Source organism: Pelodiscus sinensis, chromosome 16, assembly GCF_052426305.1.
Source record: "Pelodiscus sinensis isolate ZL-2025 chromosome 16, ASM5242630v1, whole genome shotgun sequence".
In the NCBI taxonomy this organism is placed as follows: domain Eukaryota; kingdom Metazoa; phylum Chordata; order Testudines; family Trionychidae; genus Pelodiscus; species Pelodiscus sinensis.
Window position 1 is genome coordinate 389,211 of NC_143067.1, and position 25,182 is coordinate 414,392.

General features: G+C 48.0%; 1 protein-coding gene across 1 annotated transcript in view; it reads right to left on the reverse strand.

The window, feature by feature from the left end:
* The window catches only part of KDM3B (lysine demethylase 3B), a 139,703-nt gene that overhangs the window by 51,003 nt on the left and 63,518 nt on the right, over positions 1-25,182 (reverse strand). The window contains exons 8-11 of the mRNA XM_075917875.2: positions 22,274-23,516; positions 20,440-20,641; positions 18,942-19,156; positions 16,704-16,856 (exon numbers count right to left, since the gene is read on the reverse strand). Coding sequence (XP_075773990.2) covers positions 16,704-16,856; positions 18,942-19,156; positions 20,440-20,641; positions 22,274-23,516 — 1,813 coding nt within the window. The remainder of the gene's footprint in view (positions 1-16,703; positions 16,857-18,941; positions 19,157-20,439; positions 20,642-22,273; positions 23,517-25,182) is intronic.

Sequence of the window (25,182 nt, forward strand, 5' to 3'; positions counted from 1 at the left end):
CGCAGGTTAGGCCTCAGTTGGAGTATTGTATCCAGTTCTGGGCACCGCATCTCAAGAAACTTGTGGAGAAATTGGAGAGGGTCCAGAGAAGAGCAACAAGAATGATTAAAGGTCTAGAGAACATGACCTATGAAGGAAGGCTGAAATAATTGCATTGTTTAGTTTAGAAAAGAGAAGACTGAGGGGGGACATGATATCCATTTTCAGGTATCTAAAGGAGTGTCATGAGGAGGAGGGAGAAAGCTTGTTCATCTTGACCTCTGCAGATAGAACAAGAAGCAATGGGCTTAAACTGCAGCAAGGGAGGTTTAGGTTGGACGTTAGGAAAAAGTTCCTGTCAGGGTGATCAAACACTGGAATAAATTGCCCAGGGAGGTTGTCGAATCCCCATCTCTGGAGATATTTAAGAGTAGGTTAGATAAACGTCTATCAGGGATGGTCTAGTCAGTACTTGGTCCTGCAATGGGGGCAGGGGACTGGACTCGATGACTTCTTGAGGTCCCTTCTAGTCCTAGTATTCTATGGCTCTACCTCCAGGGGAACTGACTCTGCAGCCCCTAAGGAGAAGAGCTAGAGCACTTCTTCCTGCAAGAGAAGTTCGGGAGAGGGGTCCCTGAAGAGGGACAGGGTAGTGGGATTGGAGGAAGGGGAAGAGCAGAAGGGGATAGAATATCCTCTGCCCACCATTTCCAGGACTCTGCGGTCCAAGATGATGGATACCCAGGCCCGATGGAAGGGAAATAATTGGTTCTGAAAGGGAAGGGGTGAGACTGATACACTGACCTTAGGTGTACCTTCAAAACCCTTGACGGGGTCCTGCGGGTTTACTGGGGGGGCCCTGGTCCTGGTTAGGCCTGGGACAGCACCTTACATTTCTCCCATTGCCTTTTCTATTCTGGCATTGGAAGTCAGGCCTTACGCCCTGCTGAGGGTTTCTAGAGGCATTCCTCCCCAAAAAGGAGCACCTCTGGGTGGCTAGGGTATGGATTTCCAAGGACTTTAGGGTGGCCTGGCTGGCCTTGAGACTAAGCAGATGCTGGTCGGTCTGCTCAGAGAACAGGGAAGGACCCTCAAAGGGGAGGTCCTGCAAGGTATTCTGCATCTCATGTGGCACACCTGATCCTTGCAACCAAGAGCTATGGTGCATGACCACCCTGGTAGCCATGGCCCATGCTGCTACATTGGCCACATCAAGGGCAGTCTGGAGGGTGGCTCTAGATATTGCCCTGCCTTTTTCTGAGAGGGATCTGAACTCGGGTTGGGAGTCCCTGGAGAGCATCTCCGTAAATTTGTCAAGGGACGCCCAGGTGTTGTATGCATAACGAGCAAACACCGCCTACTGCTTTGCTATGCGGAACTGCTTCGCATCCCTCCTCTTAGGGGTGGTACCTGACTGCCCCTGCCTCTCCCTCTGATTTACAGCCTGGACGACCAAGGCCACCTCTCAGCTCTCTTCTCCATCAGCAGAGCCGAGGCCAGAGTCTGCCAGAGTGCGTTCAATGTCTTGGCCACTGTCTTATTGATGGGAAGAGCCACTCTGATTGGGGCATCCAACTGTTAGATGTCTACAGTCATGTCGGAGTCCTCTGATACCCTTTTGGCCTGGATCCCCAGACTCTGGGCCAGGTGCCTAAGGTGTGCCCTTGAATCCATGAAGGGCATGGAAGGCAGCGTGTCACCCAGAGCCTCATCAGGGGAAGACCCCTTTGGCCCCATGTCGGCAGGGCCCCCAACCTGTGAGGGGCCCTGGGAGGCCACCGAAGGTGTCCCTGTGACTGGTCTGCCCTCCTAACCATCGGACTCCGAGGATCTAGGGGACATCTGGCCCAGAGAAAGTGACTGCCCCAATGAAGGAGATCGGGTCAAGGGGGTTGCTGAGAGGGGTCCCCTGGACTGAGAAAAGACAGACTCCCTAGTGGGAGGCTACACCCTGAATTTGGTGGTAAGACCACAGGGTCCAGAAGGGCCATTGAGGGGCCCCCGGAACCTAAGGAGTCCAGGCCTGCTGCATCATTGGCACTGGGGCCAGTCATGTCCATTGCCACTGATGAGCAGAGGCACTACAGTGCCCCAACCTGGATCCCCTCAAGGACCAGATTGACTCCGCCTCTGAGTCAGTGGAGTGCTCCAACACCGACCAGGGCAGAGCAGAGGCAGACGCCGTCGGGGACCTTGCTGCTGCTGGAGCGTGCGGACCCATCGACTCCAGCTTCCCCTGGTGCTGGCGGGGAGGAGGAGGAGGAGGCAGCAGCAGCAGCATGGCCAGGCCCGCACCTGGGGCCTGGGACGTTCCAGCGGGCTCGGTAGTCAGTGATGCAGTCGCTGCCGACTGAACCCCGAAGGCGGTGCTGTGGCAGCATGTGAGAAACAATGCCTCTTGAGGTCTGGTGCTGGGGCGGCCAGTGCCCTATGCACAGATCGGTGCTGATCAGGCCCCCGATCCCATAGAGGCCATTGCCAGCAAAGAGGAAGGGGACTACTCAAGAAGATCCCTGGCCACCTCAAACACCTCTGGAGTCGAGGGCTCCGGGAAATCGCCTACCAGACTCAACGCCTGGTGGTGCCACGTGTCCCACAGGAGGGCGCACAGAGGGCACGCACCATGGGGGCAACCTGCCCCTGCTGGGTCTCCGCCTCTTCTGAGGCACTGGAGATTGAGAGTGGTGTGCGGTGTCAGGGAGGCGCGCGTGCGGGTTGAAGCCTTCCGCACTGAGGCTGGTGCGCTTTGCATCACCGGTGCCAATCGGAAAGCCTCCTCCATTAAAATTATCTTGAGGCGTGACTCACACTCCTGCGTTGTTTGCTGTTTAAATGCCTTGAAGATCTTGCAGGCCTCTGATAGGTGAACCTCTCCCAGGCACTTCAGGCAACTCCAGTGCAGGTCCCCACAAGGCATAGGCCGCTGACACCATTCTGAGGGTCTGAAGCCCTGGGGCCGGGCATGCCCTGCTGCTCACGGCCCCCACGCAGAGCAAGGGCCCTTAACAGGAACAACTGTACTTAACACTAAGAAAACAGCACTTAGCAACTAATCAGGAACTGATAAATCAAATTGATCAACTGGAATAGGAACAAAGAAACTTGAGGAGGAGTTAACTGCTGAAGAGTGCTTGCCAATTAAGAGCAAGAGCACGTTCCAATGACCATCACGGGCGGTAAGAAGGAACCGAGGGGGTGGAAAGCCAGCAGGGGTATATCTTGGCCAGTATACCGGTGCCACTCCAGGGGGCTCCCCTGCTGACCCAACAGGTGCTGCTAAAGGGAAAAATTTCAGACGATGCATGCATGCTGCACGCATGCTCCTACATGGAATGGACAAGAGCAAGCACTTGAAGAAGAAACACGGAAACAGCCGCCAGGTGGACTCTGTTGGTGGCTAAAGCAAGCCCATGCTGCTTGAAGTGGAGAAGATAGTCCAAGATTTCCTGAAGGGAAGCCATGGACAGGTTGACCTGTCATTGCTGCGTCCATGCTAAGAATCGAATTCATTTGGCAGCACAGGTAGACCACGCTGAAGGCTTTCAACTCTCAAGGAGAACACTCTGTCGCCCAAACACACCTGCTACTGGGGGTTCAACTATGAATGAATCACACCATCAAGTGGAGCAAGGTGAGGTTCAGGTGCAGCAGAGGCCCTGTGTCCAGGGACAGCAAGTCTGGTCTCAGTGGTAACCGCTTGGGTACGCTGGATACCAAGTTCATGAGTGCCCTGAATCAATGCTAGTGAGGCCAGGCCAGTGCGATGAGGATCACTGTTGCCATGTCCCTCTTGACTTTCTGCAGGACCTTGTGGATATGCGGAAATGGAGGAAAGGTGTAGAGAAGACCCTTCAACCACCAGAAAAGGAATGCATCCAGAAGGGAGCCCCGCTCGAGACCAGGAGTAAAACGGGCTGCATTTAGTTTTTTTCTCTGATCACTAAGAAGTCAACTTGGGGAGAACCCCAATCATGGAAGAAGGTAAACACCTCGGGAAGTGGGCCCCCCTTGCCTGTTTATGTAGTACATTGTGGTGGTGTTGTCAGTGAGAATGCAGAGCACTCTGCTTGTGAAGTGAGGGAGAAACATCCCACACATGTTTCTGATCACCCTGGGCTCTTTTATATTTATGTGGATCGATTTTGCCTGTATGGACCAGCTGAAGAGTGCTTGCCAATTTCTTCTTTATCAAAAGGCCAAGCCAATGGCATGTGTCCAGGAGAAGACTTGTCTCGTACAGGACCTTGAGCATTAATGGGCCTTTCACTAGCCAGTTGTCCAGTATATATCTGTACTCCCTGACTCTTCAGGTATGCTGCAACCAACATGCACTTGGTGAAAACTCTGGGGACTATAGACAGGCCAAAGGGCAGGACAACATATTGGTAGTAGTTCTTTCCCACTATGAACCTCACTAAACATTTGTGACCTTCGAAGATACAATATGGAAGTATGCATCCTTGAGGTTGAGGGCAGCATACAAGTCCCCAGGATCCAAATAAGGAATGATGGAGGCCAGGGAAACTATGCAGAACTTGAAGCAGACCAAAAATTTGTTGAGGTCCCGCAAGTCCAATATAGGCCATAGGCCCCCTTTCGGGCCCCCTTTCGCTTTGGGAATCAGAAAACTAGAGGGAGTGAAAGCACTTGTTCTCAAACTCTGGCAGTAGCCGCTCCACTGCTCATGCCTGAAGCAACTGGCATGAGCCCTGCTCCAGGAGGTGTTAATGAGAAGGGTTCCTGAAGGACAGGGTGGAGAGTGGAAGGGAAGAGTAGAGGAAAGCTGGAGGATGTAGCCATGTTGGACAGTGGGTAGGAACCAATAGTCCAATGCAATGGCTTTCCATGCCTGGAGGAAAGGGAGTCTGTAGGAGAACAGATGAGCAGGATCTTGGGAGTACAGTATGCCATGCTCAGGCACACCCTCAAAAGGAATGCTTGCCCTGAGGTTTCATCTGGCTAGTGGATTGTTGGCCAGATTGAGGATGGCGGCCTGGTCTTCACCTGGGGGGCTTTGGGCATGAATGTGCACCTTTCTGGCAAGGGTACTGGCTCCTTGGTTGGGAGGACTGGGGTTTGAACCTCATCCTCTCAGTCCCACGGAAATAGAGGCCTAGGGTTTTCAAGGACAAATGGGAGTCCTTAAGCCCATGCAACTTAGTTTCCGTCTGTTCTGTGAACAGGGCACTGGTGTAGAAGGGGAGGTCCTGGATGGAGTTCTGTGCCTTCAGAGGCAGACACAACAAGAGAAGCCAGGCAGCACACTTCATGGAGAAGGCGGAAGCCATAGAGCAAGCAGCTGATTCTGCAGCATCAGACACTGTCTGCAATGCTGCCAAAGTCACTGAAGACCCCTCTTCCACAAGGGCATTGAACAATTTGCGCAGCTCTTCAGACAGGGAGGCCTCAAACTTCATTGATGCCTGACAGGCATTGACCTCATAGCAGGCGAGCAAGGCCTGGTGTTTCGCCACCCACAATTGGAAGCTGGATGAAGAATAAAGTTTCCTGTCAAACAAGTCCAGGTGTTTTGAGTCTTTATTCTTGGGGGTAGAAGCCATCCACCCCTGGTGCTTCCTGTGATTGACCAACTCCACTACAAGGAAGTGTGTGTATTCAGGAAACAGTGGTCCCCCACAAAGTACTTCCGCTCAGCCCTCTTGGCTATGGGCAGGATGGAGGAGGGGATCTGCCAGTCTTAGTGATTTTTTCAACTGCCTCATGCAGGGGTAAGGCTACCCTGTCGGGTCCCACTTGCCTAAGGATCCCAATACTGAGTCCGAGGTCGCCTGCACCTCAGCCAGAAAGCCCTACCTGTTAGCCACCCACCTAAGAAGGTCCTGGTGGGCTCTCAAAGTCCTTTGGGGGCACCACCAGGGCAAAAGCCACTATTGTCTCATCTGGAAATGAAAAGGATGAAGCCAGATCTGGTTTGTCTTCTCAAGGACCAGGGGTTGGTCACTTGCCCCAACCACCTGCACACAGGGGCTGATGCCCCTGTGTCCCCTGGAGACACCGATGGGCTTGGAATGCTCCAACAACCAAGTGGACAAGCTGGGGCTGGACTAGGAAAAGCCTCAGGGAGCTCATGAGCACCACTGCACTTGCCACTGAGACAAGGGCCATGGCATGCCTTTGGAAGGCAGCAGCGAGGCCGAAGTTGACAGTGCCGAAGGCTGTGCCGAAGGAATGGAAGCTAAGTCTGAGGACACACTGCAGGAGCCAACGCTTCCCAACACCTAAGAACTGCAACCACTTTGGTACTGGCACTGCCACCGATGGCGACCTCAGTGACCGGGAGCACCCAGAGAGCCTATGAACTCTACAGAGCTCAGAAGATCTGCTCCTTGAGTCTGGGGATTGGTGCCAGAGAGAGGAGCCACAGAGCTAAGACAGGGACCAGGATGAGCCTCTGAGTCTGGAGTGACTCAGTACTAGCGAGTATCTATGGTTCAGCGAATGATGCCAGTGCCATGGGGAGGAGTTCCTTCACCAACATGGTGAGTAAGGAGACTCGCTGTCCCATCACTGCTGTTGGTGCCGGAGTGTGTATGCCTCCTCGGGTCTGCGCACTGACTCCGGCAATGAGGAAGACCGCACATCATTCCCCAGTCTCTCATGGACATACCTATGGGGACTTCGAAGCGTTCTCATCTCGGACGCCAGAGGACATCATGACTGGACCATGCCGGGTGATTGGGGGCCAAATAGCAGCTCTCTCCTAAGCTGAGGCCCTGTTGGTTTTGGGGCAGTGGTACCGGCCTGGTACGTATATCCTGTTCAGCCTGGAAGGCCTCTAGCATGGAGGAGAGAGAGACCTCCAGGACTGGGGAAGGCAATCTGGATGGAGGGATTAGAGCCTTCTGGACCTTCTCTGGTCTGTCAACCAACTGGTCACTCTTCTTCCCCTTGTCTTTATGAGAGGACTTATCTGTGCCTGGCTTCCTAGTACTTTTCACTGGGGCTGAATCATAGAATACTAGGACTGGAAGGGACCTCGAGAGGTCATCGAGTCCAGTACCCTGCCCCCATGGCAGGACCAAATACTGTCTAGACCATCCCTGATAGACATTTATCTAACCTACTCTTAAATATCCCCAGAGATGGGGATTCCACAACCTCCCTGGGCAATTTATTCCAGTGTTTAACTACCCTGACGGTTAGGAACTTTTTCCTAATGTCAAACCTGTCCAGTTTAAGCCCACTGCTTCTTATTCTATCCTCAGAGGCCAAGAGGAACAAGTTTTCTCCCTCCTCCTTATGACACCCTTTTAGATTCCTGAAAATGGCTATCATGTCCCCCCTCAGTCTTCTCTTTTCTAAACTAAACAAACCCAATTATTTCAGCCTTCCTTCACAGGCCATGTTCTCTAGATCTTCAATCATTCTTGTTGCTCTTCTCTGGACCCTCTCTAATTTCTCCATTGAAGACAACAAACAGTGCCAATCTGTTAATACTGGCAGTGCACTGCGCACCAAAACTCTTTGGTCTTGCTGAGCAGATTCTACTAAGAGCGCTCGGAAATGAATGTGCCTTTCTTTAATGGTTCTGGGACATGGAATGACCTGCAAATTCGACACTTGTCCAAGATATGTCTTTCCCCTTGGCAAGGAAGGCAGTCAGCATGTGGATCGCAAGTGGCATGGGCCTGTGGCATGTGGCGTATGCTTTGAAGCCATGGCAGCAGGGCATGCCCCAAGCCCCAGGCAAAAGTCTTTAGGACACTAAGTCCAACAATTCAATTTTTAAGTTTTTCTATTACAGACTAACATGGCTACCCCCTGAAACTTTTCAACAATTCACAGGTACTTAGCTCATTTAATTACAACCATCCGAAAAACAATGGGAATGATAGCTACAGCTAAGACTGGGGCTCACAGTTCCAACTACCATCTCTGGTGGTAAGAAGCAACTGAGGAGGTAGGGGACCGGGAGCATCCTATGTAGCCGGCATGCATGCGCCGCTCCTGGGAGTGCTGGGGATCCCAGCCCCTATGGATACTGCTTAGGGAAAAACTTCCGGCACCGGTGTATGTGGCAGGCACACACACCTATGGTGAATGGACATGAGCAAGCACTCAAAGAACACAGGTTACAGAGAGTGGTTTGATGAGCAGTTGATGAATTGTTAATTCAAACTGTTCAATCCTCACAGCATTACCAGTTGTAGTGTGCTTCCTCTGCACTACAGGAACCAGCTAGCTCGAGTTTAGAACTAACCAGATTACATAGAGCTTTACATGTACAAAGCAGTCTGGTTGAGACCAAGATAAATTATGCCTTGAGCTAACAATGCAGCAAAGACTAGTTCTATGTCACTAATTCAGTTTAATCTCAGAACTGCAAAGAACAATGAATTAACCACCTCCTAATTTTGGTGAGTGGTAAGTTGGGTGAACTGGTAACTCAAGGATCTGCAGTGGAAGTCAATCAGTATAGAACTCACATCAACTTCCTGGCTCCCACACTGGCCACTTCAATCCATACAAAACCAAAACTGCTATATCATGTTGCTCATCTGTTGTTCTGACCACAGCACATCCCTTTAGACAGGCTCTAGCTTCTTATTCTAGTCTTTAAAGATTTCCATATTATATCCCTCCTTGTTGCTTATTGTTTGTCACTTCCCCATTCTTCAACTCAGGAGTGGGCAAGAGGGTGCCTCGGGCTGCATCCAGCCCACCAAGCCGACAGATCCGACCTGCGGCCACCTCGCCAGAACCCTTAAGCTGAGAACATCTCACACTTTAAAAAGCCAGCTGTTCTCCATTCTGGACAGCTGGGGAGGAAGAAGGGAGACTTCTCATGCTGTACGTGTACACACACACACCCACCCACCCACCCCCCGCCGCCACTGCCCAGCAAAATCTCTTCACTCCCAATGGCTAGTCTCTCAGTTTCTAGCCAATAGGAGCTGAGAATTTTTGCTGGGAGCAGGGCCAGTGTAGGAAGTCTTCTCCCTTCCTCCTTGTGCCCCACTCGCTCCCCACCATGCCCAGAGTGGAGCCACATTAAGCAGCCTGTAGAGACAGTCTGCCTCAGGTTTCTGCTGGTAAGCACCTCCCAGCCAAAGCCTGCCTCTGGGACCCCAGCTTCTCCCTTCCCCAACCCCCTGCCCCCTCCACATACTCAAGCCCTCTGCCCCCTCCTACACCCATACCTCCTCCCATATCTGGCACCCCATTCTCCTGCCCCAGATCACAATCCCCTCCTACCCTAGGTCACATCCCAAAATCCTGCATCCCAGTCCTCTGCCCTAGGTCACAACTGCCTCCTTCACCCAAACTCTCTCCCAGACCCCACACTGCTTCCTGCCCCCCAATCCCTTACACCAAGCTCCCTTCTGCACTCAACCTCCATTCCAGACCCCCCCCTCCACCTCTGTATTAATATAATGGAAGAGTGTGGACTTCAACCACTGTCCAAAGTCTTGGCATGGTCCCCCATCAAAAATTATTGCCTACTCCTGCTTTAAATCCATGATTGCCAGGCTTGCCCATCCACTTGTCTACTTTGCCCCTGCTATGCCTTACACACAGAATCTCTTCTCTGAACCGATATGCAAAGCAGCTACCCCTTCCATCTGCAAATCTCAAAACCTTTTTCTGCCGTGATACCTACCAAACGCCAGTGAGCTAACGATGACTGGGCTAAGAGGCAGACAGAGACAAGAAGTATATTTTAAAAGCCTCATTTTGAATCATTAAGTTGAACCCACCATGTTAGCCTATTTCACTGCATGGTTACCCCACTCCTCTATCTCCCATTTCACACTCCACTTATGGCATCTCATCTTCAATATAATTTTAAGACCTGATCCAACTGAAGCCTTTAGATACTATTCCAATATAATGATTTATAAACATACTAAAAGATCTAACTGATGTTGCTTAGGTCCTTAAATCAATTTTTGTTTTTCTTCATTTAAATCATTTCTCTGGGGTTTAAATCAGGCTTCCCCAGGGAGAGAAGACTACTCCAGCCCTCTGGCAGGTCCAGGCCCACCCCGACAGACCCTTTCACCTGCCTGGTGATTGTCTCTTTTTTGTACGGTTTTATGCATCTCTGTACAAATTTGAGGGGAGGAGAGCTAAATGATGATAAGAGGAAGCTGCATACCAAAATTGGTGATCCTAACTCTTACCAGTTAGAAGTTCTTTTTGTGTGTCCCCAAATGAGTATGGGTGGCTGGGTGTGTGCGCACGCGCTTCAGTGACTTTTGTGCTCTAGCCAAGTGTGCTGTCACAATTACTGGCAAAGGCACTTTTGCCAGCTCATAGCAATAGCAGATGCAGATCATGATCCAGGACCACTAGTTCTGAGCATACACTGGGTGATCTTTCATCCAATATGCCCCTGTAATAAACAGCATTGTTGACTTGCAAAATGGCTTTGGCCTCATTAGAGAGCCAGCACACTCTTGATGTTCAGGATGTGCAACCTACATTCCTCTTCAGATTAATAGGCTTCAGGAAAGACACAATAAGTGTGTGTCTTAGCAGAGATGCAACACAAACTACCTTGGACAGGAACACTAGGTGTGGCTGCAGCTGGAACATAGCCTTGAAGAATAACGTATAGGCGGTTCTGCTACCCAACAAGACCTGCTGAACACAGGCTAAGCATTCCCATTCCTTCACATTCAGCAGCTATGCTGTTAAGTGCAAGGCTGCCAGGTTTGGGTGCAAAAGACTGCTGTGGTTCTGGGACAGCAGGTCCAGCCACAGAAGTAGCTGTAGTGGAGCAGCCACCAGAAGATCCAGCAACATGCCAAAATCACTGCTGTCAAGGCTATGCACGGGCTATTCTTCCCCCTACCCTGTCTGATCTTCACGGGGACTCTGTGTAACAGAACACATGGCATTTCCTAATATGGCAGAATGCAAACAATCTCAGGAAGATCACACTGCCCCCCACTGGCATGGAACAACTATTGTGGTTCGATGGGACGGTCCTGCTGAGGTGATCTGCTAACACGTTCCTGTTTCCAGGCAGATGCACAGCTACTAGATGAATAGCATGCTGTACAAAGGAATCCCAAAGGAAGAGAGCTTTTTGGCAAAGGGCCAAAGACATGGCTCTGTCCTGCCTGTTGACGTAATACATCACGACAGCACTGTCTGTCAGGACCTTTGTGGGTGATGAATCTGAGGAACTGTCCCAGATTGAAGTGTCATTAGAGGAGGTTTTGGAACAAATAGAAAAACTTAATGTTAACAAATCTCCGGGACCGGATGGCATTCATCCAAGGGTTCTAAAAGAATTCAAATGGGAAATTGCTGAGCTATTATCTGTGGTTTGTAACCTATCCTTTAAATCGGCTTCCGTAACTAATGACTGGAAGGTAGCCAACGTGACACCAATATTTAAAAAGGGCTGTAGAGGCGATCCTGACAATTACAGACCGGTAAGTCTTAACTTCAGTACTGGGCAAATTAATCGAAACAATAGTAAAGAATAAAATTGTGAAGCATGTAGAAGAACATAATTTGTTGGACAAAAGTCAACATGGTTTCTGTAAAGGGAAATCCTGTCTTACTAAACTGTTAGAGTTCTTTGAAGGGGTTAACAAACATGCGGACAAGGGGGATCCAGTGGATATAGTATACTTGGATTTTCAGAAAGCCTTTGACAAGGTCCCTCACCAAAGGCTCTTGTGTAAATTACATGGCCATGGGATAAAAGGGAAGGTCCTTTCTTGGATTGAGAACTGGTTAAAAGACAGGAAACTAAGGGTAGGAATAAATGGTAAATTTTCAGATTGGAGAGGGGTAACTAGTGGTGTACCTCAAGGGTCAGTCCTGGGACCAATCCTGTTCAACTTATTCATAAATGATCTGGAGAAAGGGGTAAGCAGTGAGGTAGTAAAGTTTGCAGATGATACAAAACTGTTTAGGATAGTCAAGACAGAAGCAGACTGTGAGGGACTCCAAGATCATCTCACCAAACTGAGTTATTGGGCAACAAAATGGCAAATGAAATTTAATGTGGATAAGTGTAAAGTAATGCACATCGGGAAAAATAACCCCAACTATACGTACAGTATGATGGGGTATAATTTGGCTATGACAAATCAGGAAAGAGATCTTGGCGTTATCGTGGACAGTTCTCTGAAAACTTCCACACAGTGTGCAGCGGTGGTCAAAAAGGCAAATAGGATGCTAGGAATTATTAGGAAAGGGATAGAAAATAAGACCCAGAATATCTTACTGCCCCTGTATAAAACTATGGTACGCCCACATCTTGAATACTGTGTACAGATGTGGTCTCCTCACCTCAAAAAATATATTTTTGGCCTTGGACAGGGTTCAGAAAAGGGCAACTAAAATGATTAGGGGTTTGGAATGGGTCCCATATGAGGAGAGGTTAAAGAGACTGGGACTTGTCAGTTTAGAAAAGAGGAGACTGAGGGGGGATATGATAGAGGTCTATAAAATCATGAGTGGTGTGGAGAGGGCTGATAAAGAAAAGTTATGTATTAGTTCCCCAAATAGAAGAACTAGAGGACACCAAATGAAATTAATGGGGAGCAGGTTTAAAACTAATAAAAGAAAGTTCTTCTTCACACAGCGTGTAGTCAACCTGTGGAACTCCTTGCCAGAGGAGGCTGTGAAGGCTAGGACTAGAATAGAGTTTAAAGAGAAGCTAGATAATTTCAGGAGGTTAGGTCCATAAAAGGCTATTAGTCAGGGGATAAAATGGTGTCCTTGGCCTCTGTCTGTCAGAGGCTGGAGAGGGATGGCAGGAGACAAATCGCTTGATCATTGTCTTCGGTCCACCCTCTCTGGAGCACCTGGTGCTGGCCACTGTCGGTAGACAGGATACTGGGCTAGATGGACCTTTGGTCTTACCCAGTACGACCGTTCTTATGTTCTTATGACCTGCAACACCTTGCCCTTCAGGTGGGACAAGTCAGCCTGGCAGACCAGGCAAACCATTTTGACCTCCTTAACATTGATATGGAGAGAAAAACTGTCCCACAGCCAATGGCTTGTAGCACTGAGGTTGCCCAGCCCACGTCCAAAGGATTGGGGACCAGGATCAGAGCCACAAAGACAGCTCTCGCCAACATCAATCTGGGCACCAGCCACCATTTGGTGTTAACTGGCTCCTTGACCATCTGTTCATGCCTTTTGGGCATGTAGATAGATGCTAGCCACACTTGCAACGGCTCGAGATGGAGTCGGGCATGAGTGACTGCATATGTAACACGCAGCCATGTGGCCTACCAACTTCTGATAGGTGTGGGCAGTGGTGAACCGGTGGTTCTTAACTTGGAAGTTCAGGCCCAACATAGCCTGAAAAAGCACTTCCGGAAGGAAGGCTCTGGGCTCACATAGAATTGAGAATCACCCCAATGAATTCTATTTGTTGGGCTTGCCGTAAGGTAGATTTTTTCTCGTTTAATCAACAAGTCCAGGCTGTGGTAGATAGAATACACCTGATTAAGGCTCCTGTGCACTTGTTCCCAAGACCTGCACTTGCTGAGACAATCATCAAGATATGGGAAGACCTGGACCCCTCGATGCATCAGGTAAGCTGCTATTGGTACCACACATTCCTTAATGCCCCTGAGCCCCCTGAGAGACCAAAGGGCATGGCCTTTGGAAATGGTGGCCACCCACTATGAAATGGGGATTAAGAAGTAATGGAAGTCCAACCCTTTCTCCTTTCATGTCCCAAGGGACCTCCTCTACTGCTCCCAGGTGCAGGAGATTCAACTTCTTGAACAAGGAATTGCTCATGAGAAGGGTCCCTGAAGAGGGACAGGGAATAAAGGGGAGGGAGAAAGAGGCAGCTATGAATTCCAGGTTATAGCCCCAAGATACTACCTCTAGCATCCAGCCATTAGAGCAGACCCACAAACAGGCTGAACAGTAGGAAAGAACAATCATCTGGAGAGTTGGATGGGGCACACCTTCAAAATGAGGGCTTCAGGTCCCAGGGATACTTTGCCAGACCGTGCTGTGTGGGTGAGCAGGAGGAAGGACGGCAATGATTAAAGCTTGTGTGTCTATACCTTCTCCTTGCAGACCCTTGTTGAGGCTGCCACAGCATTGGCAGCAGTGGCCACAACTACTTCATCACCACAGACCTCCCAAGCAAAGGGTAGCCTGACTGTCCTTTAGGCCATGCAGCCTCTCATTAGTCTGCTTTGCAAAGACACTATTCCCATCTAATGGGAACCTTGAATTGAGGCCTGCAATTCCTGGGATAGACCAGGGGCGTGAACCCTCATGACGACCACCATCAATGCAGCCACCCTCGCTGCTAAGTCGGTAATCTCCCAGGCCATTTGGAGGGAGCACCTCGCTGCTGCTGTACTCTCATTCACCAGGGTGCCAAACTGCCAGCCCCAGTCCTGAGGCTAAGAACTGAACTTATGAAGGGAGTCCCATAAGATGAAGTTGTACCTACCCAAAAGAGCCAGGGGTACACGACCTGGAACTAAAATCTAGCCATGGAATAAATCTTCCTCCTGAAAATGTCCGGCCTCTTGGCCTCTATATTTGAGTGTCAATCTAGTGTGCCCATTTGGCCTTCTCGTTGGCTGCAGGAACAACCAGCAAGCCTGGAAATGGGTGGGCATATTAGCACTCAAAGCCCTTGGCCAGGGCAAAGTATTTTTTCCTCAGCCCTCTTGGAAGTGAGAGGGATGGACAACGGGGTTTGCCAAAGGGCCTTGGCTACTTCTAAGACCCCATTACGCTCTGACAATGCAACACTGGCAGGTGTAGCATATTGAACAGCGTTTAGCCACCTCCTCCTCCTCCATGGCCTCAGGTGCCCAATCACACTGGTGATGTTTTAGTGAGAGACTGACTTCTCTCTTCATGCTGGAAGAATCCCCTTGGGGAGGACCATGGCAGGACTGTTCATGCCTATGTCTGGCAGCTAACTGCTGTGCTGGTGTTTTGAATAGGAGGACTGGTGCGTAGGGTGGGGTGTGCAAGGGAAGAAGGAACCAATACCACACTGGAGACCATTCCCATTGAGAAGTGCTCAGGGATCTGCACCAAGGAAACAGTAGGTGGGGGAATGAACATTGCTGGTGATACAGTGACTGGCATGTGCCTCGACAATCCGCATCAAGAGGGCAGAAACCACGACAGGGTGCGTGTGTGACCTAAGACGACCTGCGTTGTGAAGCTGGAGATCTGTGGCACAGAGACTGAACACTGTCTCAACTCTGGGGATCAGAGGAGCTCACTTGCCCTTGTAGGAATCCTTTGCAGCATCCTGCAACACCACAGGCACTGTAGAGGTCTCTGCTCTCTGGGAAGGCATCAGTTCTTAGGTTCCCTGCTGTTCCCAGGAATCAGTAGTGGATCCCTTGTGGAACAGGGGAGACATGTCCAGGTGGTTCTGGTGTGGGTGGGCGGCCTGAACCGTATCCTTTACCTGATGTCCCACGGGCTTGCTTGTTCAGTGTTGGGCAGCCATCTTTCTTTCTGGGGCACTGGCAATGGAGAGAAGCACTACACACTGAGGCCTAAGTTCCAGGGATAGAATCTGGCTAGGAAAGCTCAGAAGCTAGGAAGAGAGCAGTCTTCATGAGACGGGCCCTTTCTGGATCCCAAGTTGCAAATTTTTAAAGATGTTGCACTTGTCCTTTACTTGTGATTTCAGGCACCTACTATCGGGGTCACTAACAGGTTGCAGTCAGAGCAGGGCTTAAAACCCAGAGACTGGGGCAAAGTATCCCTTGGGACTAACTTCAAACTATATTACCTAACAAGTACTTAAACACGGACTACCATAAACAATTTACAAGGCCCTAAGGCTCGAAGTCAGAGATGAAGCCACTACTCCTTGGATAGGCAAGAGAAGGGCACTCCAACTAGCCACCATAGGCAACAAGAAAGATCAGACAGGGTGCAGGGCCAGCAGCACTTAATATATGGAGGCTTAAGCATGGCACTCAAGAGGGCACCAGCTAACCTATGAATACCATCAAGGTAAAAATGAATAGCCATGCATGTGGATATGTGCACACCTAGAACAGAATGGATGTGACAAGTTCTCAAATTAAAACTAAGGATTAAGACAGCTTTGACTTCTAGGTAAGCCACAGAAATTAGCTATTTAAGTCTTAAGTATTCTGTCAGGTGCATCCATTCGAACCTTCCTAAAGTAGGACCCTTATTGTCCAGAGGAATTGAATATTAATCAAGTGCCCCTGAAAACATAGGAATGGCCAAAAAGACCTATGGTCCAACTAGTCCAGGATAGTGTCTCCTTGCAGTGGCCAGTACCCTAAGTACCAGATGCTTCAGGGGGAATGAACAGAACAGTGCAGTTAATTATACAGCAATCCAGCCTGTCATCCAGTCCCAGCTTTGCAGTCAGAAGGGTCTCTCATGCCCAACCCCTCTCTAATAACTGAAGCCAGTTCTCATACCTCTCTAAACTCCTCCAAAATGCTGCTCTCCCTTCCAAAGCCCTTGAAGTCACATGAACCCAGCTGAGACTCCTCTTATTTCTGGCTTCATAAGAAGGTCAAGAACAGACAGGAAGACACAACCTGTACCATCCAGGCACTCAGAAGAACAGGGAAGGACAAAGCAAAACAGAAAAGTTCTCCAATCTGCACCACCTCCCCTTTGTCAAATCCCTCCAGCGTCTCACACCAGTACTCCCTAACTCACCATTAAAACTCCAGACAGTTTGGGGGGGGAGGGAGGGAAGGGGGGAGGAGGAATGGAGGAAATCTGGAACTCACCACTACGTGGACGGTTCTTCCTCAGTCGATAACAGTCCAGACAGACTCCAAAACCACATTTGCGACAAACCCAATGGATATTGAAAAGGGTTGTCTCACATACATCACACATCTCCCTCACACCACGGACAGCTCGTTTCCAGGCTACTTTCTCTACAAAGAAAAAGGAGGAACAGTTCAAGAATGAACTCTTAGCTAATGTATTGTACAGCTCAGGGCATATCCCCACATGATATCTTCAAACATAGGACAGTCTTCACTAGCATATGTCTCTGCAAAAGCTATTTGGGAATACTAAAGACCATCTGTGGGCAACAAAAATGCCAAACGCAGTGCTTTAATTCCATTTCTGCCATGGCGATTTGAAAATATTTTAGAAGCGCCACAGATAAAAACATTCAGATCTCAACAAGATTTCCTGAGAGGGGAATGTGGGAGAGAAAAGTTTGACATCAGACATAACTGAAGAACAGATCTTGTGACACTTATTTGTACCACTGGAACAAAAAGGGAGGGAGAAGGGAAACAAGCTTTCAAGAGTTGTAAGCAGCATAGGGATATTTTGTGCAACACACAGAGTTTCAGTAAAAGGTATATGCAAACTTACAGAAATTACTGAAAAGCTAGAAAAGTTTATATAAATTATCTGTAAATAAAGTTTTAAAGCCTTCTATAATTGACAAACATGTGGTTTTATTAATTAATCATAGACATACCAGATTTCTGAGATTTTAGACTCACGTAAGTCTGTAGGGAAACAAATGGTTTCTTCTTGCTCTTCCCCTATAGCCATCCTTTGCACATAACCATGTGATGGTTTAAACCCACTATATCAACAGGAAACCTTACCATAGGAATGGAACTCCTTCTTGTGCTAGATCTAACATAGCTCAGTATGTCAGCCAAGCCAGGCCCTACTGAATGGGGGAAAGTAGCATACCCCTTCCCCCGACAATCCGGGTGCTCTTGTATGATGGAAGGGCTGGGTTTCACACAAAGGGACCACCCCACTAAAGACAGCAGTATAGGAGGATACAAGTCTTCTTACGAGAGAAGAGGCATGTAAAAGGATTGGGCAGCATACCAAAGGCAATGCTTGGGGCAGAGTTGGAAAGGTGGGAGAGGGGAGGAGAGTCATCAAGCATTTGTTTTAGGTTTGGGTTACTGTATTTCTTTTTTGGAGACTGGACACCAAGGGGAGAGGGTGTTCCAGTGGCTTTACCCACTGGTACTAACTCTTAGACAGCATACTTAATTACAAACATACTGTTTCCCTTTTCACAGAACGTATTGAAATTTCTTCTTTAACAGAAAGTCTTTCTGTTCATGGTTTCTGTCAAAAGATAAACCTAATATTGTAAGTCTGAATAAAATTTTGAACCATTTGAGTTAAGAAAAAAAGTATAACTTTCCTTATCACAAAGGAAAATGTGTTAATTCTGACAGGGTTGAATCAAAGTATCTTAACATTTGGAAGCTAAACCCCTGAACAGAACTTAATTAGGAAGCGTGCAATTTTGCTACACTTGAAATTAATTGGTTTTGATGAAGGCTTGACAAATGCGTTCTGAGCACATGCAGTTGAAAGTTTACAACTAGAGCTGTGTACTTTGGCAGACACACACTGACATGTCAGACCACCAAGCCCAGAGCCATTAGCTTCCCAAAAAACTGTAAAGCTCAGCTTTTTGGGGGGACATTTGAGGCAACAAGATAGGATGGGATGAGAGCTGGACTGTTTAGCGTGGTATAAAGGAGTGGATTTTGGTTGTACAGGCAATGGATTCAATATAAGTTCAATGTAATTAAGTCTCTCTTTACTAGTTCTTAAGCTAAGTTTTTCACTGCAGCAATTGAGAAAGTCACAATAAATAACATGTGTTCATGATTTGACTCCATCCCAAAGTAGAGTTTCCAATGTAATTAGTAGATTACATTCACCTCCATTTGATCGGGGTCTCAGTCAGTCAGTCAGTTACTGAAGAAAGATCATTTTTACATTTCCTTTTAATATCCAATTAACAGTTTCTGGCAATGTATTTGTTTTTTCACAGGATAAAAACCGCTCTGACTGAAGAGGGGGCCCCAGTCTTTAACACATGTTACAGGAAGAAACACAACCTCCTCTTTGGAAGAAGGAAAGAAGAAGTGTTACAATGGGGTTCTAAATGCATCTTTTAAGTCCCATTCCACTGCACTGCAAAGACACTACATAAAGGAGTAAAACCGACAGCTTACGGTGCGGCTCCACCATCATCATTGCCTCCTTCTCAGACATAACAAGTTGGCAGAACTGGTCCCCAACATTGGCCAGGATATATTTAGAGGTCTCCAGGTCAATACCCTCTGCAGGGGAAGACGACGGAATCCACAGGCTCATGGCATCAGGGTCACTCTGCTGGGGGTTTAAGAATCCCTCCACTCGCAGAATACCTTTTCGAGTAAATATAAGTCTGAAACAAAACAGGATAGGCTAATCAACAAGGAGCACAATGGTTCCTATCTTCCTTCTGCAGTCATCCACATTAGAACATGCACCCAGGTTAATTCCCACTAGAAGGTCCCAGGGCATCTGGTGCCAGGAAGGAGCACCAAGATCCATGTTCCTTCCTGCTCACGAACATCGAGGCCAGAGGAACCAGGAGTAAAAGCCAGCCCCTGGCTGCTGCAACAGCCTCAGGAATCAAAGGAACCATCAAGACTGCTGATGCCAGGGTTGCTTTCAGGTGTCACTGGAGGATCCCACACCAAACTCAATGTTTTGGACCAAAATGACAGTGCTGCCATGAAATTGGGGTGGGGAAGTGGCCTGAGGCTCTGCTGCTTTCCCATGCTTGTCCTTTCTTTGCACTGGCAAGTGGCCTCAGACTGAGTGCTGCTTTTTGTGTTTCTTTGGCACCAAATGAACAGTGCTGCAGGAGCACCTCACATCAAGGCTAAGTATTGAATCACGGTGGCCTGGCTGTGAGGTTGGTCTGGAAGTGAATTCCATGAGGATAGCCATCCATCTGACCTCTCATTTTTTTTGTGTGTGAGGTCCAAAGTCCCAACAAATCTGGCACTTGTCCTTCTGAGTTTCTCCCAAGCACTTCAAGTACCTGGAGTGTGAGTCACTCACAGGCATAGATTTCCTATAAGAGGCATGTGGACTGCAGCCCTGAGACCAGGGCATGCCTGATCCCTGGAGCAAAAAGAGTCCTTTAAAAATAGGTATTATCCATTTACACTAGTACTAACTACAATATCTGCATACACTAAAGCTATATTCAAAACAAACTATGAATCAGAGTTCAAAAAACCACTGAAAAGAGGTCTTGCTGAAGAAAGAGGGTTATTCCAGCAACTATCACAGGAAGTAAGGAGGAACAGAAAGGGAGCACAGCTGGCAGCATGCCTTACACCAGCATGCCTGGCACCGCAGGGCATGAGAGCTAGCCTGACAGAAATTACAGAGGAAAAATCTCCGAGACTGGTACACGTGAGACATACATGAGCAAATATTCAAACAATGATTTACTGAGCAAATTCAGTCTCCTTGGACCTGGCAGGAAGCCATTAAGTTAGCTTTTGAGCTTTTGAATTAGCTGAAGCGGATAACAGCAAAGGCAGCTGTTCTTGCAGAACAACAGTAGCCAGGGAGTGGTCAAAAACTTCTTTAGGATACCCAAGCAAATTAAAAAAGTGCAAGAACTAAACACTTTAAACATTTCATATGAAACAAGGAAAGATGCAGCACCTCCGAAAATGGAAGAAGCGACAGGCCACAGTTGAGTCATCCTGTTCCTGCTCCTTAAATTTGCGGTATCTCTCCAGACGACACTCCCGGCACTTGTGCAGATGAGGGGCTACATTGATGCAAGATCCATCCTGGAGGAAAGGCTCTCCGGACTGCTTCAGCTTTCTCACCTTACTCATGTCTTTCAGCACAGATTGGCCAACTGTATAGAAGGGGGAGGAGGGGAATGAGAACCCATCAGTCAAACTACAACATAAAACAGATAACTCCAAGAAGCATATTTTCCAAAAATCCTCTCTGAAAAGTGCATTCCTTCCAGAGTATTTAACCCAGGGTTACCTCCTGCACATCGGACTGCTCCCTCTAGTTTTGATAGAAACTTTGCCTACCTTAGGTTTCAACAAACATGCACACCACCTTCAGTGAGGGGTGATTTTAGTAAGAAATATTGCAGAAGGTGAAAAACAATTTGGCTAAATAATTTTGTATAGGGATGTTGGAAATCATATATTTTAATAATCACGTAACCACAACAATTTTTAGCAGTTACACAATTATTTGATACCCCTGCGGCAGAGCCAGCAGCCAGCACTTCGGGCCCCCGACAGGGGCAACAGGTCACGCACGGGCTGGCTCCCGCCCGACACCTCTGAATTAGCAGCAGATGGCAGGCGGCTCCCCCTGCACACTCTCCATTTAAAACCTGGACCAGCTTCTGGGTCTGAGCCAGCCTGCCATTGAGTTTTAAATGCAGAGTATGTGGGGGAGGAGAGGATGTTACGGTTAACCAGGACAGTTAACTGATAAGCAAGTGCTTATTGGTTAAATGGTTATCCGGCTAGTCACTAACATCCCTAATGTTGTACATGCTCAAAATGCTTAAAAACTAGCAAAATGCTTCTACAGATATTCCAGCCCTTTGTCCTGCTCACACCCAATACCGCACAAAATCCACCAAATTGCTAAGACCTAGTCCTCTGCCTCAGACCACTGTATAGTCCCATATGCTGCAAATAAAAGTGTAAAACTGCTTTAATAGACAACTAAGAAAGGATATAACAGAGGTCTATAAAATCATGACGGGTGTGGAAAAAGTGAATAAGGAAAAGTTATTGTGGGAATAAGTAAATAAGAGAACTAGGGGGTCACCAAGTGAAATTAATAGGCAGCAGGCTTAAAACAAACAAAAAGAAGTTTTACTTCACTCAGCGCACAGTCAACCTGTGGAACTCCTTGATAGAGAATGTGGTGAAGACTAGAACTTAACAGATTTAAAAAAAGAGCTAGACGAGATTCAGGGAGGTTAGGTCCATCAATGGCTATTAGCCAGGATGGGTAGGAATGGTATCATTAGCCTCTGTTTCTCTGGAGATGGGTGATAGGGGAGGAATCACGTCAGGATTACCTGTTGTGATCCCTCCCCTTTGGGCATCTGGTATTGGCCACTGTCAGCAAACAGGATACCGGGCTAGATGGACCTTTGGTCTGACACAGTATGGCTGTTCTTATGTTAACTGTGCAATAACATAGCCATGAGCAAGTCTGTTAATGGTTACCTCTAATGCTAAAGCATACCCCGGTTAACTGTGCTCTAAGCTTTATAAGCTTGTCTATCTTTCCCTCATTGAAGAACCCACAGATTTCTTACATCAAAGATCACATCTCTAAAAATTTCAAGCTTTTTTCCCCCTAATATTTTGTGCCCATGGAAGTAATGCAAGGTTATATCAGGGTGAAAAAATCACAAGGTCTGCTGTATGGAAAATAGTGCAAAAAAAGAGTATCCCATCCGTTGGAGTGGTCATGTAATTCATCCCTGCCCTGAAAGCCTCACCTTTCAGGGGAGCTGTGCGAGGCCGGCCCTTTGGGGCTTGCTTCCCCTTCCCTTTTCCCAGCAGCAGTTCAGCATTCCTCTCTGCACTGGGGCCAAGCTTGCCGATCAGATGCTCTGGAATTCCCTTCAGACAAGCCTTGGCCTGCAGCTGCTCCTCAGAATCACTCAAGTCTGACAGGTCACTGTTGGTACTAGAATCCGAGTCCTGCCTGGATGTCATGCTCCGCTCGTCTAGAGAGAACCTTTTCACAGCTTCAAAGGGGGCTTTGTTCTCCTGTGAAAACTCCACCTGGGAAGAGAAAAAGCCAGGCGGATGCCTGCCAAACACAGTAGAAAAAGTTTTCAGTAGAGGATTGTCTTGCTGTCCAGGCACAACAGATGGCTTTTCTTCTGTTGGGCTGGAGGAGAGTGTGGGCATCTCAATAGGCTGTGTCAGGCTGACAGTGGGTGAGCTGGAACGGCCATTCCCCACAGTGGATGGACTCTGAACACCAGCAACAGCAGCAGAACTAGAAGCATTAGAAATCATCTTGGAGGAATCCGTGGTTATAAACAAGGTTTTCTTCTTAGCTAGAGAAGAGTCTGTTGAGGTGTGTGATTCTGGCCAACTAGAAGCTGCCTTGAGGCCCACAGCTGAAGGGGGTATAGATACGGTTTGAGATGAAGATGCAAAGCTGCTGAAAGGACTGAGTTCTGCTTTCTCAGCAAATGCCAGGAAAGGATTGGAGGGCTCCTCTCGGGAGAGTTTTGGGGGCTGCAAAAATAAGTTTTCGTGATTATCTGTGGGTCGAGTATTCAACAGGCTTCGTGAAAAGGCTGGAGTGAGGGTGGGCATAGATTCCAGTGGCAGCTTCCGGTCCACAGAGCTGCCAGATGGGGGTGCAGATTTAGCGTCTGCTGCAAGAGATTTACTTTTACAGAGCACAGAGCCCAGGCTGTCCCCACACTGCTTGAATGAGTCCTCACTAGAGGGCTCTTCAGCCAAACTCTCTGAGATTACTGTAAAATAGTTGCTGGAGGGCAGATTCTGGGACATGCACTGAAAAAACAAGTTCTTTGACAGATCAGAGTCTTTCTGAGTCTCTTGCCCAGTGTTACAACCAAACGAAAACCCAACCGGCTTGTTTGCTGGAGACAATACTCCATTTGATTGGCTTCTTCCACTCCCAAATCCCAAAGGCTGGGATGCAGCTGGGAGAGATGCTCCAAATCCAGAAGAGGTCAGAAGTGAATTTTGGGAACTCTGAAACAAAATTGAAGAGAGTTAGTTAATGTAATGATTTTCTCTAAAAAGATGCTTGAGTAGCCAAATTAGCAGAACTTTGCCCATCACTGCTACTTACACAATCAAATCCTTCACTTGCTTCTCACCTACTTGCCATAGGAAGTTACAGCAGAAATCACTTGACCAATGCAACTCTCTCCAAACTTAAAACTTAGGAATGCCTACCAAAGTAATACAGACCAGGACTTCTCCCACCCCCAAAACAAGCATCTGTCACCAGCGAGTTCATGGCAACTACAAATTAAGTGTGGGCAGACCAATCATGTTTCATTATTGCCTTGTCACACTATGGAACACATAATTGATCTATGAATAGCCTACCTAACCTGGAATCTTTTCTCCAAGAACAGTCAATGCTACAAATTTCAGAGGAAAGCCTGAAATCACCATAATGTACATAGATGAAAAATATCTTTGTGATACAATATTGTACCTAGCCCTCAGATTGTCAGCCATTTATATACTTTAAAATTAAAAAAATGTAGTCTCCATAATTCTATCCTAGCTAATGTAAGCACATAATCTAGGATTGTCAAGAATCAATTTTTATCTTATATATTGCAATAGTAATTGTCTTAGATTACATATATGGAACAGGTATTTGTCATCCATTTACACTTATATTTAATCTTCAATATATTTGTATGTAGCATGGGAAAGCAAGTATTCAATTAGCCTTTGCTATGCTTTTCTTAGGTTTCTTTTTTCAGAGTTAACTATTCTTTTAATTAACTGTCTTCAGTTGCCTGGGAAACAGCATTTTCCTGGCAAGAACCACACTCAAAAACAGCAGAGTTACCCCTCCACCTATTAAATAATTCAGTTCATCTCCAACCAATGGAAGATTATTCCTTACAATAACACTGCCTAGTTTATTTTTTTTATTTTTTTTTTTATAAGTCCCAAGCACTGTTTCCACCATTTTCCTAGGGGAGGTTACGCTACAGTCTGATTCCTCCCTTTATTAGAAAGCTTTCTTGATCATTCAGCCTAGAGCAGTGGTCTGCAACCTTTTCAGCCACAAGATCACTTTCTGAATTCAAGTGCAATGTAACATCTACCTCAAACCCAAATACTCTTGCCCCGTCTCCTTTGTGCCTCTTCTCTGAGGCCCTGCCCCTGCTCACTCCATCCTCCCTCACTTTCACCAGGCAGGGGCAGAAAGTTGGGGCGCAGCCTCTGGTCTTGGGCTAAAGGATTTGGAGTGAGAGAGGGGATCTGACCTGAGCCTGGGGCAGGGAGTTGGGGTTCAGGGGGCTCAGGCTGGAGAAGCGGTACAGGAGGGAGTTCATGACTGGGGCAAGGGTTCAGAGCTCCAGCTGGACACTGCCTACCTCAGACGGCTCCTGGGTGGTGGCGCAGTGGGGCTAAGGCACCCCACTGCCCTGGCCCTGTACCACTCCCAAAGGCAGCCAGCAAACTCCCTCCATCCCAATCCCTGTTGTGCCCCCCCACCTTTGTTCCGTCGAGACAGAATACAGGGTGGGAGAAGGGGCACCACGACATTGGCGCCCCTCCTCTCCCTTCCCACTCTGTACCACAAGCAGGAGGCTCCGACGGGGGGGGGGGGGTGGTGCAGCTCCAAGGCAAAGGGCCAGAGGTACACAGCAGTATGGGGAGGGGC